This window comes from Octopus bimaculoides, chromosome 8 (genome assembly GCF_046866305.1).
Source record: "Octopus bimaculoides isolate indiv1 chromosome 8, ASM4686630v1, whole genome shotgun sequence".
NCBI classification, from domain to species: Eukaryota; Metazoa; Mollusca; class Cephalopoda; order Octopoda; family Octopodidae; genus Octopus; species Octopus bimaculoides.
The window spans coordinates 57,134,207-57,154,267 of record NC_142935.1 but is presented as its reverse complement, the minus strand read 5'-3'; the positions used below and the strand labels follow the sequence as shown (position 1 = coordinate 57,154,267).

Below are 20,061 nucleotides of genomic sequence, written 5' to 3'. Positions count from 1 at the left end.
CCCAGCCAGGGAGATGCCCAGCCAGGGATCTGCCAGCCAGAGAGCTATCCAGACTCCAATTGTTTGCTGGGGCATGGTTTCTATGGCTGGATGCCCTTCCTAATGCAAATTGCTTTACAGAGTATGTTGGATGCTTTTATTTTGTGCCACCAGCAGTACAGTGATGGATTAAGTGGCTCAATGTTGAAATAAACGATACAGTGTTGATGAAAATTGCATAGTGTTGAGCTAACTGTTCAGTGATGGTCTAAATGGTATAAACGGTACATGTTGGGGTAAATGGTACAAGATTACTATAAATTATGTAGTGTTGGCGAAAATGATGGAAGTTTCTTCCTGTCCAAAGAACATGAAGAAGAGTAGCATGCCTTCAAGTGATTATATAAACTGATCCTTGATATTGCATGGCTTTTCTTCTTGTCTGCAATTAGTAGATTTAAAGTGAGAGTTAGTCCACACAATCTGATCCCACTCTTTAGACTTGGAGGTCTGATTACAGTGCCTCAACAGGTTAAGACAGCTGCAGTGAGCAGTAAGTTGTAGGTTTTACAATGAAGTGGCCATCTCCTAGGTGGATTGCGTTACAAGGCTGGAGAGCTCCAACTACCCTGGAGTTGCCAGAAGGGTGTCAAAGAAGACAAAAATATTTTGACACATGAGTTCACATCAAAAATCTTGCAAACAAAAACAAATTAGCTGGTAATCATTAAAATATTTGGTGAATTCTCTTTCAAAGCATAGTTTCTAACTCCTGGAAATGATAGTCTAATCAGTATGGAAAATACCAGTCATTATTTAGAGCAGAACTAAATAGAAAACTAGTTACATGTTAAACATTATTATTTCTATCTTTTACAACTTTTGCTTGTGCAGAAAGATAAACATTTATTTTAGCCTGTTACAAACACATGCTTCAAGTAACAATGCACAGAGTGTTTCTATGAACAAATAAAATATATCTTACCAGTAAATCATTCAGGATCTCTTCATCAACATCAGAATAGAGGTTCAGGTTGAGTAAAAAAGTATTCTTTTTCCAGTCAGTAAGTTTGGCCAAGTTTTTCACAACAGCTTTAATACATTTTTTCTCTCCACAGTTACTTAGGACATCCATATATATTATCTCCTTCAAAGCCTATTAGTGAGAATAATAATAATCATCATCATCGTTGTCATCATAATGATCATACTAATAATAATAATAATAATGGTTTCAAATTTTGGCAAAAGGCCAGCAGGTTTTGGTGGGAGGGGATAAGTTGATTAGATTAACTTCAGTACATAACTGGTACTTACTTCATCGACTCCAAAAGGATGAAAGGCAAAGTCGACTTCGGCAGCATTTGAACTCAGAACATAAAGACAGACGAAATTCCGCCAAGCATTTTGCCTAGTGTGCTAATGATTCTGATTGTCCAGTCCTTACATATTCCGATATATAATCACAGACATGAATAAGTCAATAAGTATAGGAACTAAATTCACTTATTGAAATCACAAGAATAGCTGTGCGGTTAAGAAGCTTGATTTGCAACTATGAGCTTTCAGGTTCAGTCCCACTGTGCAGCACCTTGGGAAAGTGTCTTTTTATCTATAACCAAAGCCTTGTGAGTGAATTTAGTTAATGGAAACTTTGTGGGAACTCATACTATATATATGTATGTATTGTATTCTATATACTGCTGTTATGTGTATGTGTATGTGTATATTTATATATATATATATATATATATATATATATATATATATATATATATGCATAAAGTTCTTTTTTGGAACATTGAAACTCAAAACTATCCAAAGAAATTTTAACTCAGTATTTAACCACTATTTATTCACAGCTGTATCTGCTTCGAGTTTCAATGTTCCAAAAGTGAATTATTTCTCATTTATTCAAAGCTTACACACACACACACACACACACACACACACACACACATATATATATATATATATATATATATATATATAACAAAGTAAAGTTGTAAGATATCACACGAGTGGAAATATATATGAAAGAAGGTTTGAAAATGCATCTTTAAAATTGCATATATATCATCATCTTCCTCCTCCTCATCATCATCGTTTAATGTCCGCTTTCCATGCTAGCATGGGTTGGACAATTTGACTGAGGACTGGTGAACCAGATGGCTGCACCTGGCTCCAATCTGATCTGGCAGAGTTTCCACAGCTGGATGCCCTTCCTAATGCCAACCACTCCGAGAGTGTAGTGGGTGCTTTTATGTGCCACCGGCACGAAGGCCAGTCAGGCGGTACTGGCAACGGCCACGCTCAAAATGGTGTATTTTGCGTGCCACCTGCACAGAAGCCAGTCCAGTGACACTAGCAACAATCTCGCTTGATTGTCTTTGCACATGCCACTGGCCCAAGTGCCAGGAAGGCGACGCTGGGTACAGGTGATATATATATATATATATATATATATATATATAGTATATAATTTTTTATAATAATTATAATAAGGGTAACTGTATGGTAGAGCCCCATGCTAGATGTCAAATGACTCTAAAACTGCTTTAATTATCACACATGGCTGAGACGAGTGATCTAGATTTAAACTGTATGGTTGTAGTCCAATCACTGAAACAAATGAAAGATATAAGAAAAGATAAAAAACTTAGAAAATTAAAATAACAAAGAATACCGACTCACAGCAATTCCTAATTGACATTGGTCATCACTCCGAGGACAATTACGGAACTTAGAAAACACTTTTTCAAGAGCTTTTTGATCTGCGCTTCTGGTCATCTTAATTAAATTGAAAAAATGCCCTGACATTGTATTCAGTTTATCATTCTCATAAGCCTCAGCAATTTTATCCAACCCTTCAACTATTTCCGAAACACTTGAAGGGTTTTCTGTTTTGTCAGCTTCAAATTCAAAAGGTAGGGTTGTTTTCCGAATTGAATCTCTTGGTAATTTCAAACTTGATTTTCCTTTGGCTATTTTCTTCAATACTAAAGATTGACTGAATGAATAAAAGAAAAAAATTAATAAGAAATTAACAAAAAAAACAAATAACATGGAAGTTCAAAGTCAGAAGAGACAAGAAATTTGCAGCAAAGCTGTGTAATAGTAGAGTCAGATGTGGCATGCAGACCACCATATAACTTGTTTTATTCTTCTCTTCCATTTTATTTATCACTTGTGCATTGCATTTTTATCCTTCTCTTCTGTTTTACGAATTCAGTGTGCACATATGCACTGCGTGCTCATACTTCTTTTTCCAGTTCCTACTCAAAACTGTTTACAGATCACAACCATCTCACAAACATGTGTTTGTGAGGAGCCCTTCAAGCTCTGATGGTTGTAAAAAAAATGCTGAAAATATATCTGCTAAACATTTAATTAATGTTTTAAAAGTGTTCAAACAAAAATCACACACACACATAGATATATATACACATATATATGTATGTATATATATATATATATATATATATATATATGTGTGTGTGTATACACACACACAGACACACACACACACATATATATATATATATATATATACATCAAGCTTCTTTCAGTTTTTGTTTACCAAATCCACTCACAAAGCTTTGGTCAGCACGAGGCTATGATAGAAGACACTTGCCCAAGGTGCCATGCAGAGGGACTGAACCCAGAACTATGCGGTTGAGAAGCAAGCTTCTTACCACACAGCCTCATCCTTTTTAGGGAAGGCGTGAGAGGCCCATTCTGGTCAGTTTTAATGTAAAACAGGTAAAAAATTAGGGTTGGATACAGCCATTTTAAATGCTAAAGGGTTAAAACTAGGATCAGGAGAGAAAATAAAGTTCTGCTCAAGGATCTGAGTCTTTATTTATATTGGTAATGTCTTTTATGGCTTTCTGCCAATCCAAACAATACCATTGCAAAAATAAAAATAAAGATTTTGATTTTTAAATGAAAAATCTGTTTAAAATGGATCAAAAATATTCAAGATAAACTGTTAAAGAAACTAGGATATCCTTTACTTAATTTCAATAAAAATGACCTAAGGGAAATAACTCTAAGTGGCCAGTAGCATGTTTTTGAATAATAGTCAAATACAGGTTGGTCAAATACCATCCAACATAAATTCTTGGTTTATTAGAATTATCTCCACCTCCAGAAGATGTATTGTAATTACCAAATGACATTTAAGAGAAAGCTCCAGTTGAGAAGGGGAGGTAACCTCCGGAATAAAAAATTCTCTATGACTGACATGCCATTAAGGAAAAGGACAAGTTTATTGCCTGGAGTTAAGAGGATAGTCATGTGCAGTTGGATGCCTTTTCTGATATTTGCTATTTAGCCATGAGGTAAGAATAATATTAATTGTTGATGGTGTTGTTGTTTTGAGTAACCCCTCCTCCATCCTTATTCAACTCTGCTTCAGCTAATTTATGGGCAATACACATTCAAATGTTTGAAATTGATACAGATATCTGCCATGAAAACTACATTTTATTCGGTCAAGGGAAAGGATAATGGGCAAAGCAAAAGTGAACTCTTCTTTGTTTAAAGTTACTGAATTGATATTTTTATTCACAGAACCCTCCAAAAGATGAGGCACATGACCTGTATGTTAAAAAAACTATCACCACATTTAAATTACATAATTAATCTTTATGAGAAGATTTAAGGTGCTATGGTATAAATCAGAGGAAGGAAGCCTTTCTATATTTGAAGGTTGCATGAAATTCATTATAATCTGATAAGGCAACATTAAAGAAAATTCTAGTAAATACAATGGGGCAAAAAAATGACCTGTGAGGCTTGTACAAGCTAAAGTACAAAGGTACAATAAATAGGGTGAGTCAACAATTAGTTCAGCAATGCTTTGTGAGAAGATAGGAGTTCATCAAGCTTCAGTTATCAGCCCTCTTCTATTCATTATAGTCCTACAAGTCATCAATGAGGAGTTTATGACCTACTGTCTGTAGGAATTCCAATATACTGATGATCTACTTCTTTTAGCTGAATCTATAATGGAATTCATCATCATCATCATCATCGTTTAACGTCCGCCTTCCATGCTAGCATGGGTTGGACGATTTGACTGAGGACTGGTGAAACCAGATGGCTACACCAGGCTCCAATCTGATTTGGCAGAGTTTCTACAGCTGGATGCCCTTCCTAATGCCAACCACTCAGAGAGTGTAGTGGGTGCTTTTACGTGTCACCCGCATGAAGGCCAGTCAGGTGGTACTGGCAACGGCCACGCTCAAAATGGTGTATTTTATGTGCCACCTGCACAAGAACCAGTCCAAGGGCACTGGCAACAATCTCGCTTGAAAATCCTACGAAGGCCAGTCAGGCGGTACTGGTAGGTGGTTTCAATTCCTGGACCAGATGGTGCATTGTTTTCTTCAACTAAACACTCCATTTCACATTGCTCCAGTTCACTCAGATGGCAAAAGTGAGTAATTCTATACCAAACCAGTGTGCCATAAAGCATGGAAACAGGGAAACTGTCCCTACAAGTCTATATGACTTGAGAAGAAACTTTGCTTTGCTTATTTTCATGTGGCTATTAAGTTGTCAATCATTATATTTGTTGTACTCACCTTACATTGAACATAGCTGTTGCTTCAACATTACCATAGTGTTTGAGGACCTCAAAATCTTGCCTTTGAAGACAAGAGACAGATTCAATATGATCATTGGCATTTAGTTTATAATCACAAGAAAACTTTGACTGGAATGGGTATTGTAACTGTAAATAGAATATTAATTTTATTAAGGAAGTGTTAGCAACAGCATAGCCAAAGATATATCATACAACATCATAGCTAGAAATATATCACAGATTAACCTCATAAATAGAGATATATTGCAAATTAACATCATAGTTAGAGATGTATCACAAATCAACATCATAGCTAGACATGTGTCATAGATCAACATCTCAGGTAGAGATATGTTGCAGATCAACATGACTATAAGAGATATATGATAGAATGCCATCATAGTCAGGTAAATATATAAAAACATTATCATAATTTGCAATATATCTCAGAATATTGTCATAGTCATATATCAGTATCATTACTTGGAGTATATTACAGAGTAATAGTATAATTAGAAATATATCATGGATTATCAACTCGGTTAGAGATGTATCACAGAATATCATAGTAAAAAATATCACAAAGCAAATTAATTAAGGCTGTGTCACAGAGAAATACAGTAGAGATATATCATATCATAAAATGACATAGTGATATATCATAGTACATTTTAAGTATATTTACAGTCAATATTTCTTCCTTTTTCCTTGCCACCACCTCAAACCAATAACTCTGTTTTTACTACCATTATATACTTGTTCTTTCAATCATACATCCTAGGTTCTCCCAACACCATTCTGTCTGCTACTCATCCCTTTAATCATGCCGCATTGAGCAAAAAAGGCACAGTATAAAGTAGCGAAGACTCTTTAGTCTTGTAGAGAAGATGACCTCACTAATATTACAGTTCTATATTTAAGAGATGAGGAATTATGTACATTATTTACATTTGACGGATGTTTGTCCTCATCTTGTTTGTTGTTAACACGTTTCAGCTGATATACCCTCCAGCCTTCATCAGGTGTCTTGGATAGGAAAATATTAGATTTATAAGCCCTAAAATTCACTCCATAATTCCCCACAGGCATATGGCATAGTGGTTAAGAGCACGGGCTACTAACCCCAAGATTCCGAGTTTGATTTCAGGCAGTGACCTGAATAATAATAATAACATCGAAAAATACCTTAGGAATGAGAACCCAGGTTCGGAATTTCCCCCAAGACACCTGATGAAGGCTGGAGGGTATATCAGCCGAAACATTGTGTTAACAACAAGCAAGATGAGGACAAATATCCGTCAAATGTAAATAATGTAAATAATGCGCACTAATATTGATGGGCATCATAGTAAAATGCACCCAGTACACTAGTCTTTTTTATTTTATTCTTTTAATTGTTTTGGTCATCTGACTGCTGTCATACTGGAGCACCACTTTAAAGGGTTTTTTAGTTGAAGAAATCGACCCCAAGACTTATTCTTTGTAAACCTACACTTATTCTGTCAGTCTCTTTTTGCGAAACTGCTAAGTTACAGGAACATAAACACACCAACATCGGTTATCAAGGAATGGTGGGGGGACAAACAATGATACAAATCCACAATCACATAAATACATACATATATATGCATATATATATATATATATATATATATATATATATATATATATATGACGAGCTTCTTTCAGTTTCCATCTACCAAATCCATTCACAAGGCTTCAGTCAGCCCAAAGCTATAGTAGAAAATACTTGCCAGGGTGCCATGCAGTGGGATTGAACCTGGAATCATGTGGTTGGGAGGCAAGCTTCTTCCCACACATCCACACCTGCACCTACTCTATAAAATAGTTGACAATTAAGTAGAAGTAGTAGTCTAGTTGAGGTCATGACAACTTCTCTAGTGCATGATAAAAGCCACCTAATACACTCTGTAAAGTAGTTGATAATACATTATCTAATGTGTCCTTTCATTTTTAAGAAAGTAGGGAGTAATTTGAAAGAGATTTAATCAATATTTCTTGTAATTTGAGAAAATTCCTAAAGGTTGCCATTCACTTATGGTGCCTGTATAGCTCAGACTAGTAATTCTAAATATTTATTTCTTTATTATCCACAGGGGGCTGAACATAGAGGGGACAAACAAGGACAGACAAAGTGATTAAGTTAATAACATCAACCCCAGTGTGTAACTGGTACTTATTTAATTGACCTCAAAAGGATGAAAGGCAAAGTCGACCTCAGCGGAATTTGAACTCAGAACATAACGGCAGACGAAATACTGCTAAGCATTTCACCTGGAGTGCTAATGATTCTGCCAGCTTGCTGCCCTGGTAATTCTAAATATTAAGAAACTGGTACATACCTCAGTTAAGTTTGTGACATGGAAACCTCCTGATAAAGTCTTTATATGACTCCTGGGAACAAACTGGTATTTAAAGTAGCTGTGAAGATCACAGTTGGTAATATCAAGGTCAGTGTGAATGGTCCATTTCTTTTTAGTTGAAAATTCATAGTTCACTTGACAAGATCCATAAATGTCCCACTGAAAAATAACAACAAATCATATTTTAGAAAAAGCAAAATGATTAATAAAGGTGTCAGCTTGGCAGTGCCACATTTTTATATGAGTTTACTTCAATTATAACAAGCTATTTCTTAAAATATACTGTATTTACTCATACTCTTTTTCTCTTTTACTTGTTTCAGTCATTTGACTGTGGTCATGCTGGAGCACCGCCTTTAGTCGAGCAAATCGACCCCGGGACTTATTCTTCGTAAGCCTAGTACTTATTCTATTGGTCTCTTTTGCCGAACCGTTAAGTGACGGGAACATAAACACACCAGCATTGGTTGTCAAGCAATGCTAGTGGGCCAAACACACACACACATATATACATATATACGATGGGCTTCTTTCAGTTTCCGTCTACCAAATCCACTCACAAGGCTTTGGTCAGCCCGAGGCTATAGTAGAAGACACTTGCCCAAGATGCCATGTAGTGGGACTGAACCCGGAACCATGTGGTTGGTAAGCAAGCTACTTACCACACAGCCACTCCTGCATAAATTATACTCTTAATTTAGTGTTAAATCTTAGACCAAATTGCCCTGTGTGTAGCACCATTATTTATTTTTTTGTTTTTCATTTCAAATCACGTATGAAAGAATGTGACTTATACACAAATAACCATGGTATATTTTCATGTAGATTTCTAAAAAAGGAGAAAACTATTTAACTCCTAATTCTGGAAGTCGAGTAATGTTATGTATAATGCTAAATTACAAAGAACAATTCAAAATGTAATGTAATAGAAGTTTATAATCCGTTTGTAAGTAAGAATGAAAATAAATATTTAAATTTTACTTCTTACATTTTTAAGAAAGCACAAATACAGAATCCACCAAAAAGATATAAATACACTTCAGGGAAAGGAAAATCTTTATAAATATTTTAATTCTGTATTATTGCAACTTATTCAGTGTTATCACAATTTGATAAAACATTGAAAGAGGTATTTATATTTATAGAGGTACTTGTAGAAGTTAAATACTTAGGATCTAGTCTTTCTCATTCGCAAAATGAGCCCCACTTAATTATGCCCAGATTGCTTTCAATTTCAATGCATCTCTGAATTTTGATTATGATCAACCAATTACGTTATCTCATAAATTAAAGAATCTGATGCTATTTGGAATTAAAATTGGGAAATTTGGGTAATTTTAGCCAATCAACTGAAAGCATGGTATTAGCAGCTTGTTACCATGACAACCGCACACTGTGTTGTGGTTCACTGTTGTCTGTGCTGCTGTTGTCTATATTGATTTTTCACACTTGATTCTTCACACCATGAGATTCTTTTCACCCACATGTTTTGTTTTAAATTTTTCTGTGTGTTAGTATATTACATGTTTTTCTGTGCTTCTGTGTGTTAGTATTTTTACATATTTTCCATTTCATATATTTTGGGGACTCATTGACTCATTTAGCTGGATTTATGATTTCCCTAGATTAATTCTATTCATAAAAATTTAAATTAGGAGTATTTCTTAAACTGTTAGCTTCACATTTCAACAGCTTAACTGAAATTTAACCCATGTAACAGGAGAGAGTTATCATGTGGAACAGAGAAACTGTGAGTGATACAGATAATTTGACATTATTTTTGAATTCTGCATGCAAAAACATATAAGATACAGATATTCTTTTCCTTAGGGCAAATTCTTTGTTGACCAGTGTTATTCTTATCGTAATTTACAAATCCAAACATGAAATCATTACTCAACTTCACACACACACACACAGAGGCACTTGTGTATTAATGGTGTACACAAATACATGACAGGTATACATAATACTGAAATACGCATGAAGTAAACACATGCAGACAAATATATTAATATAACAAATCAAAAAAATTTTTTAAATACAATCAATGAAGAGACAAAAGAAACAGTAAGATGATACATGTTGATTTTATTAGGTATTTCTATTTATTTAGAAACCTACTATGAACAGGTCAGACACTAAACTATAAATTTCACAGGGTATAACCTTAAAGTTGACACTGCTCTGCTAAACGCAGAAAATTTCTCTCTTCCTATTAGCTAAAAATACAGTTTTTTTTTTTTTTAAACCTCTGTAACTTTTTCTTCAATTTTTTCTCCACAACATCATTCCTTCAAAGCAATGAGACTGAATGTCTACATTATTATAGCCAATTTTCAAAGTTTTTACTTCCTTTAAAAAAAATGCATATTTTGCGAATGAAAAAAAACTAGATCCAATATTTATACAGACTTTTCTTTTCCTGATGTGTGCATACATTTTTTTAGTGGACTCTGTATATATAGATCAATAGATATTATTATATTTCCTCATAAATCAAAACAAAGCAAAAGGTGGTAATTTCAACCATACTGAATGCTCTAAAACTTATGTCAAATAAAGCATAAATTAACACATGTTTATGTAGAAGAATAAGGAAGTAATCAATGTTTTGATATAAATTTACAATGAGAAAGGTATATTTTGCTATCTTGACCATTCAGATATTTATCAAGAAGTATTACTGAATGTCCATGGCTCAGTGGTTAGAGCATTGGGCTCATAATCATGAGGTAGTGAATTTGATTCTCAGCCCAGGTTGTGTGTTGTGTTTTTGATCAGGACACTTTATTTCACATTGTTCCAGTTCCCTCAGCTGTAGAAATGAGTTGTGACACCACTAGTGCCATTCCCTTGGATAGCTTCGGTGGCATGGAGAGGGGAGGCTGGTATGCATGGACAGCTGCTGGTCTTCCATAAACAACCTTGCTCAGACTTGTGCTTAGGAGGGGAACTTTCTAGGTGCAATCCCATGGTCATTCATGACCAAAAGAGGTCTTTACCTTTCTCTTTAATACTTCTGAATAAAAAAGAACCGAGTCAGCAGCATAATTTGCATTCTGATTCAAACATCTTTTTACTTATGTCTTAACTACAAGTTTTTTCTACAGTTAATAACAAGGTAGAGTTCAACTAGGCTAACTCAGCTCATTATCTCTTGCACAACAACATACAAGATATTTCAGAAAAAATAGTATGGACACTTTCGCTATATCTCAAGAGGGTCATTTGCCAATAATAAATACAAACACTGGTTTTATTGTACTTCTTTTATTAATAGTAGTCAGTTCATTAACACTAAACCAATTAACAAGTATATTGTTTGGCTAATCATTTGGTTAATTAATCAATCATCAAGCGTTGTCAAAGTCTTTTTGTTGCCATTCACAACCTCATTATGGACATGCCCTCTCTACTCCAAGTCTGCTTCAAGGTCTATCTGCCTGTCTTCTTGATTAACTAAACAACTACTCAAACAATAGCTTCTTAGTTAATTGGCTAAATATTAACAAAATGTTCACCAATAATAATAATAATAATAATAATAATAAAAGAAGTGAAACAGAACCAGTGTGTATGTGTGTTGTTTATTAGCATAATAATCCCACCAAGGTACAACAAAATCTGTTTCAACAAATGACATCACATCAAGAATTCTGCAAAAGTAAAATATGAACAATTATTATGAATAACTTGCTACTTTAGAAAAAAAAAACATGCTAAATTTCTGAGCTACCAAAAATGGAAGCCAATCAGTGTACATAATGTTGTTGAGGCTCTAACGAAACAAAGGAATAATTACCTGGTTAAAGGTGTTATTGTAATTTTCCGGTTTTCCCACTTTTAGTTGTAGCATCCTTACAACACCTCGTTTAATATTCAGAGCTATGGACTTCTCCTCTTTGTGACTGTAAATTTCTCCGTTTTTCACAAGACCTTCTTCCAAACTGAACTCAACATGGAATCTGTTGAAATTTGTTATATTGTATGGCTAATACTCACAAGATATTTTACAACTGTAACAGTTTGGCTATATTTGGTATGTGGTGCCTGTGCATGTGTGTGTGTCTGTGTGTATGTGTGTTAAGGTTTGCGTGCCAATGCAAATTCAAATCTATGAAGATTTTTTTTGGCTTCTAGTCTTAAAACAATTTCTGCTGCATTAATTTATTTAGCTCTGTGCACATGTGTATGTATGTATATGAGTGATATGTACATGAGTGTGCATGTGCAAGTGCGTGTGCAAGTGCATGTGTGTGTGTGTGTGTGCATATGTGTGTGTTGTGTGTGTGTAGTCAAGTGTTCAAGTTTCACAGTAATAAGAAACTTATTGAGCATTTTGATTTTTGAGCATATCATAATGCATTGAAACTTTCCCTAGTGCAATCTTTTTTCTTTTTTTGTAATTTTCAACTTATTTCTATTTACAATTGAAAAACAAAATATAAAATTGCTGAAACCAGTATGTTATTTTAATGAATTTTAAAAATTCATAAAAACTAAAATTCTCTTTAAAACCCAGGTGCATTTTCACCCCCCAAACCAATTTTCATATATATATATATATATATATATATATATATATATATATATATATATATATATATATATATATATACATATATATATATATATATATACATATATATATATATATATGTATGTATGTATGTATGTATGTATGTATGTATATATATATATATATATATATATATATATATATATATGTCATTTCAGTCTGATATAATGAATCCATAAGCACGTATAAAACATCCAAGGGCATATTTTTTTTTTCCCTCTGAAGATATTGTGCTCAGGTCATATAAATTTAATATTTACTTAATGTTTAGTGAGTATTAACTGAAACAGCTGTAAGGGATGATGATTAATTTGTTGTTAATAATAAACAGTTATTAACTTTCCAATCTCCATTTTATTTTTCTTCTTATATATATATATATATATATATATATATATATATACATATCAGCACCCTTCGTCACACTTAGTTATGATTGAATTTTTCCATATCACATTGCACTTAACTGTCCCAATTAATCTTTTATAAATGGATTTGCATTCTGCTAAATCATCTATAAATTTTTATAGTAAATACACATATGCTGACAGCAAAACATGTGCCACTTGAGCAGTCCTCATTGAACAGATCTACAGAACAGACGAAACTAGACATTTGGTCTGAGAATTTTCAAGTCGGCATGGGATGGCTGGATCGCCCGTCAGCATATATCTGCGTTCTTCCTGCAGCATTAAGAGTATTTCAACTCTTATTTCTAGCAATGTAGGCATGTCAGCACCTTCAGTCATACTCAGCTGTTTATATTAATTTTATCTCTCTCTATATATATATGTTTTTGAGCTGCAAATCTGTTAATCAATCTCAATAAATGTCAGTGTTTATTCATTTGGAAGCAGCTGGTAATTCACTCCATCCCTACCTAGACTATCAGGCACAATCATATTTATTCATAAATGCAGATAGATAGATTGATTTATATATATATATATAAAGGAATACAAAAAAGGGACATATATATATATATGTATATACATACATACATACATACATACAAGCATACGTGTGTGTGTGTGTGTGTGCATATGTGTGTGTATATATGTATGTATATGTTTTCTTTGGGCTTAAATGATTGGGTTATGAGAGAAGGGAAAATGCTGTTAATTTTTCATAGTCAATTGTGAGGAAGCAACATAGCTATGATAAGAGAAAGAAAGACACTGTACAAATTATACGTAAGATTTATAGGTAATGTAAAGGGAGCTTAATGGTTTATATGATAAAGGGAAGTTGTATGAATATTATGTTTTGCTGAGATCATCATATTACTTTAGTATGCTCAAAAGGTTAAAGATTTTATGTGGTAATCATGTTACAGGTGCTAGTTTTTAAACAGGCAATTTTTGTTGCGCTTTATTTAGAGAAGATCCAGATGAAATTTATTATAATTGTCTTTTGATAACAGATCGATTAATAATATGTATGTACAAAAGACAAACAGAGCAGCTAAGTAGAGACGCAGTTAAAGCAACGAAGTAGAAATGCTGTCAGATAATTTATAAGTTATAAAGAAATAAATATTATATAAAGAAATAAATATTATATGAAGAAATAAATAATATGTATTTAAACTCAACTTTTAAGGATAAGAATACAATCTTTTAATAGGTACAGTTCCAGAAATGTTTTAGTTACACATTTCAACCAATTATCTGTGGGACTGGGACATTATTTAATAATAATAAATATCTGTTGTAGTTCATTATTTACATTATTTACATTTGACAGATATTTGTCCTCATCTTGTTTGTTGTTAACACAACGTTTCGGCTGATATACCCTCCAGCCTTCATCAGGTGTCTTGGGGAAATTTCGAACCTGGGTTCTCATTCCTAAGGTATTTTTCAATGTTATTATCATTATTATTATTATTATTATTATTATTATTATTATTATTATTATTATTAGTCAGGTCACTGCCTGGAATCAAACTTGGAATCTTGGGGTTAGTAGCCCACGCTCTTAACCACTGCGCCATATGCTCGTTGTAGTTACGTTGTAGTTATTAAGTGGGAAATTTTAAGATTTGTCTCTTCATGTGGTTGTGAAAGTTTTAGTTTTTGCAACAGGTAATATAAGCATGTTTATACAAAAGACTTAAATGTTATCTGTAACAGGGATTTAAGGACCCAGATGATGAATAAGTAAAGCATAAGGAATGTTTAAGGATTAGTTAGATGGTTTGTTATTAGAATCAGTGGGAGGTTCTGTGAATAAGTTTAGTATTAAATATAAGTTTAGTGTTAAATATGGAGTGTTAAGTCTAGCAAGCAATTTGTACGAAGATGCAAGTATCATCATTGTTTAACGTCCGCCTTCCATGCTGGCATGGGTTGGACGGTTTGACAGGAGCCAGCCAGACAAGAGCCTGCACCAGACTTCTGTGTCTGTTTTGGCAGGGTTTTTACGGCTGGATGCCTTTCCTAACACCAACCATCCGGCAGAATGGACTGAGTGCTTTTTACATAGCACAAGCACAGGCAAGGTCAGTTTTAGATTTAAAACTGGCATAGGAGGGAATATCTATGTCAATAGATTGAATGCCTAAAGGTAAGTTTAAATCTGAATATTGATTAAAAATGAAAACTAAATATATAGTACAAATGATAATGAATTTTCTGGTATAAAAAAAGACAAGTTAAAAGAGTTAAGTTTCTTTTAGATAAAACAGGACATTTTGTCTGTGAGATAAGTATTTAGACAGGTCAGAGTCTGAGACATTCCCATGGGCAGTAATAGTAGTGTTTTTCGGTCAATATATTCTTAGTGTCTTGTTACTTAAGTTTACATATTGCAAAAAGAAAAGAAAAGATTTTAAAGCTAAAGGATTAATTAGGCAATTTAATTGTACACTCAATAGCTTATTAAGTAAATTTGAGGTGATATTAAACTGGCAATTGAGTTGCAGATTAGAAGCTTAAAGTGATATTGTTACTGCCTTAATGTGAAGCATGTTGATTTAGTTGATATATATAAAGAAAATTTAGAAAATGGAGATGTAGCATTAATATAATTTATTATCTGCAAAAATAAGCATATTCTCTTACAGCTGTTTCAATTTAGTTAAGAGATAAAATTACAATAAGTAAATCATTGTGTTCAGTAAAAATCTCATCAGAGGTGTAGAAAAGATATACCAATAGGTTATTAGGTGTTGTGTTTTAAAATCACCTCACCTAATAACCTAACAGTATATCTTTTCTACCCCTCTGATGAGATTTTGCCTAATACAATGATTAGTTGAACAAATTGATCCCACGACTTAATCTTTGTACTTATTCTTTTGGTCCATTTTGCTGAACTGCTAAGTTATGGGGATGTAAACACACCAGTATCGGTTGTCAAGTGACAGTGGGGGGACAAACACAGACACACAAGCATACACACACAGACACACACACGTATATATATACATATATATATAAGGGCACAGGAAATGCGTCAAGGCCTAATAGGAAGCGGTCTGGCTTCCTAGGGCTTAACAACAGTAGTATATTCCCTTATTGGGACTGTCACGCTAAGTTGGCAGTATACAACTACTTTATATATATATATATATATATATATATATATATATATATATATATATATATATACAATGAGCTTCTTTCAATTGCTGTCTACCAAATCCACTCACAGGGCTTTGGTCGGCTCGAGGCTATAGTAGAAGACACTTGGCCAAGATGCCATGCAGTGGGACTGAACCCGGACCATGTGGCTGACAAGAAAGCTACTTATCACACAGCCACTCCTATACACACACATGAAGGAGATATAAATGCTTACATATAAACATACGCAATGTGTTTTGAGTTATAAAACTGATGAAGGATACTCAATGAATGTTGCATTTTCAGCACAAGTAATAAGATTTAGTAAAACAGTTAATAGAAAATATTTGCTTCTATTAGTTGTTTGATGTTTAATCCTAAATCTTAAAGTGATATTATTTCTATTTTAATGTGATGAATTTTGATTTCACTGATTAGAATGTCTGTTTGAATTGTTTGGAAAATATAGTAATTTGTCTCTCACTTTATTATTGCATATTAATCACTTCCACTTTGTACTTTATTCTCCTCTGTAACTTCTAGTTAGTGATGGGAATCCTTCTTATGCACACGGGAGCCCTTACGGGTTGGATGGAGAAACAGTGGCCCTCATGCATTTTGTTGTGTTTACAATTGCTGGAAATTAATTTATCTGTGTATGTCTTGTACATGTGCATGTTTGCTCATGCTCAGAAACATGTCAATGTGTGTATATATTTATGAGCATGCATGTGTGTGTTTATTTCCTTTGAGCATTGACATATGTGTAGAGAAAATTGTATGTGTTTGAAAGAGAGAAGGGATTCTTATTTTGTTGAAAATCTTACTTTTTCAGTAGATCTTTATATGCTGTTTTGGTTTCCTTGTCTCTTCCATTGCTGTCAACCAAAGTCATTGAACATCCTGTCATAGCAACCTAAAACAATAAAAAAAACATTGGTGAATTACAAATAGATCATCATCATCATCGTCGTCGTTTAACGTCCGCTTTCCATGCTGGCATGGGTTGAACAGTTTGACTGAAGACTGGCAAGCCAGGAGGCTGCACCAGACTCCAATTTGATCTGGCAAAGTTTCTACAGCTGGATGCCTTTCCTAGCACCAACCACTTCGAGAGTGTAGTGAGTGCTTTTTACGTGCCACTGGCACAGGAGCCAGTCAGGCGGCACTGGCATCAACCACATTCAGATGGCGCTTTTTACATGCCACCGACACAGGGAGCCAGTCAGGTAGCATTAGCATCGACCCATGCTTGAATGGTGCTTATTACGTGCCACCAGCAAGGGTGCCAGTCAGACAGCACTTGCATCAGCTATGACTATGATTTCACTTGACTCAAGCACAGCATGTGATCTTCCCTATCACAACATATCTCCAAAGGTCTCAGTCTCTTGTCATTCCCCCTGTGAAGTCCAACGTATGAAGTTCATGCTTCCTCACCTCATCCCATGTCTTCTTGAGTATACCACTTCCACAGTTTATGAGAATAGTATTAATTTTCATATGGATAAGACATGACTGAGCAGCCAACAAACCTGCCTCCCAACCACATCTTTTCAGTTTTAGTTTCACCATGTTGCACCTAGGACAAGTATCTTATGAGTATCACCATCATACATGCAGTAGCCTTCATTCGCAGTCTTGTGCAAAAAACATGTCTGGCCAATTGGCCGAAGGGAATTATTATCTTGCCTAGAAAATCTGCTCATAGAAATCTACTCCAACAAATTCTATCCAACCTATGCAAGCATGGAAAAATGAACATTAAATAATGATGATGATGATGGTGATGATAATAATAATGATGATGTGGATGATGATAAAGATGATGATGGTGGTGATTTCTTAAAGTTACTAACAACCATCTATTGTAGAACACACTTTCTCAGCATGTCATGAGGCATGACTAGAACCTAAACTGTATGATTTCCAAACAGACTTATTGACTGCAAGATTATGTTTGTCTTTTTTTTATTAATTTTTTCTTCACACACACATGCACACACACACATGCACACACACTCATGCATGCACACACAGTGTATCTTCAGTGAAACAAGTCTGTCAGAAGCTTTCTCGTTCGTCTTTTGTTTACTTTAGAGAATATTCAGATGTTTTTACATCATATGTAATCTGACATTTAAAGGCTTTCATATAAGTTATACAAGTTATACATTATACATACTTCTAGTATTAAATACATAAATATTTATATTCACACAATTTTATATGACATGATCATATATAATATTTATATATTTATATATCGAAGTAAATGAGGAAATATATTAATTATCAAGTGATATTTCATAATAATACCTTAATATTTTCATGACATTTACAAGGTGTAAAGACAAGGACATTACAGGTTAACTGTCCTCCAGCAGGAACTGCTTCTATTCCAATAAAATTTGCAGATGCCTCAGTAGTGTACTCATATATGTATTTTGAACCCGGCTTAAACCAACCTAGAATTAAAAAAGAAAAATAAAGTTGGCATTAAGAGCAGCAACCACAGTAGCAACAATAACGACAACAATAACAACAACAACAATAATCCTTTGTAATAAAGGTACAAGGCCTGAAATTCGGGGAAGGGGACAAATCAATTACATCGACCCCAGTATGTAACTGGAACTTGATTTATCAACTCCAAAAGGATGAAAGCCAAAGTCGACCTCGGCAGAAATTGAAACACTGCTAAGCATTTTGTTTAACGTGCTAGCAATTCTGCCAGCTCACTGCCTTAATAATAATGATGATAATAATAATAATGATATTAATAATAATAAAAATAATAATTGCTTGACCTTAACCAGTTGAGAATGTCCCTTAGTGGTTGACAATATGTGCATCTCTGATCACAAGCAGAAGTAGTGGGGGAGCATCATAGCCATATGTTGAGAGGAATTCTTTGGGGTTTGAATAATTCATCTTTGGAAACATGGATGTTTTGTTCATCATCCTTAAACAACCCTTATTCAGGGACCTTTTGAGCGGGATGGGCTACTCGACCTGAATAAAATTCTAACTGGGCACCACCTCCAAGATCATGTGCTGTTTATCTTGATATGAGATCACCATGTCTTGTACATATGGTTGTGATGCATGTGCCTGGTGTTTCCTTATCAGGTGGATAGTCGTGATGGGTATATTGGGCTTTGTATATTTTACCGCAGTGTCACTTTGATGGCATGCATTTAATAATAATAATAATAATAATAATAATAATAATGATTGTTTCTATTATATGCACCAGGCCTGATTTTGGGGGTAAGAGGTAAGTTGATTACATCAGCTCCAGTATGCAACTAGTACCTATTTCAATGACCCCAAAAGGACAAAAGACAAAGTCAACCTTGGTGAAATTTGAGCTCAAAATTTGAATCCAGATGAAATGCTGCTTAGCATTTTGTCTAATGTTCTAACAATTCTACCAGCCTGCTACTTTTACAATAATAATAATAATAATAATAATAATAATAATAATAATGGTTTCAGATTTTGGCACATGGCCAGCAGTTTTGCAGGAGGGGCTAAGTCGATTACATTGACCCCATTCCTGAACTGGTACTTATTTTATTGGTCCCAGAAGGATGAAAGGTAAAGTTGACCTTGGTAGAATTTGAACCCAGAATGTGAAGGTGAACAAAAAGTAATTTTCTCCAGTGTTCTAACAATCCTACCAGCTCACCATCTTTACTCTTTTAGTTGTTTCAGTTATTTGACTGTGGCCATGCTGGAGCACCACCTTTAGTCAAGCAAATCAACCCCAGGACAATTGCCGCGCAAATAAGAACCAATCAGGATGGTGGACAGAAGATTCCAAGGCAGACGAAGGCTAGATGTCAGCAGCTTCGTTATCATTTATGATTGAATGCCCGAGAGAGAGGTTTCACTACAATAGCCTCACACCAGTCTGTGTGTCGAAGACAAAACAGACGACACAGAAAA

General features: G+C 34.3%; 1 protein-coding gene across 1 annotated transcript in view; it reads right to left on the bottom strand.

Moving 5' to 3' along the window:
• LOC106876216 (uncharacterized) overlaps positions 1 to 20,061 on the bottom strand; it is a 106,200-nt gene that overhangs the window by 70,718 nt on the left and 15,421 nt on the right. Inside the window, exons 3-9 of the mRNA XM_014924684.3 lie at positions 18,427 to 18,575; positions 16,935 to 17,023; positions 11,762 to 11,924; positions 7,936 to 8,115; positions 5,571 to 5,719; positions 2,674 to 2,989; positions 965 to 1,135 (exon numbers count right to left, since the gene is read on the bottom strand). Coding sequence (XP_014780170.2) covers positions 965 to 1,135; positions 2,674 to 2,989; positions 5,571 to 5,719; positions 7,936 to 8,115; positions 11,762 to 11,924; positions 16,935 to 17,023; positions 18,427 to 18,575 — 1,217 coding nt within the window. The remainder of the gene's footprint in view (positions 1 to 964; positions 1,136 to 2,673; positions 2,990 to 5,570; positions 5,720 to 7,935; positions 8,116 to 11,761; positions 11,925 to 16,934; positions 17,024 to 18,426; positions 18,576 to 20,061) is intronic.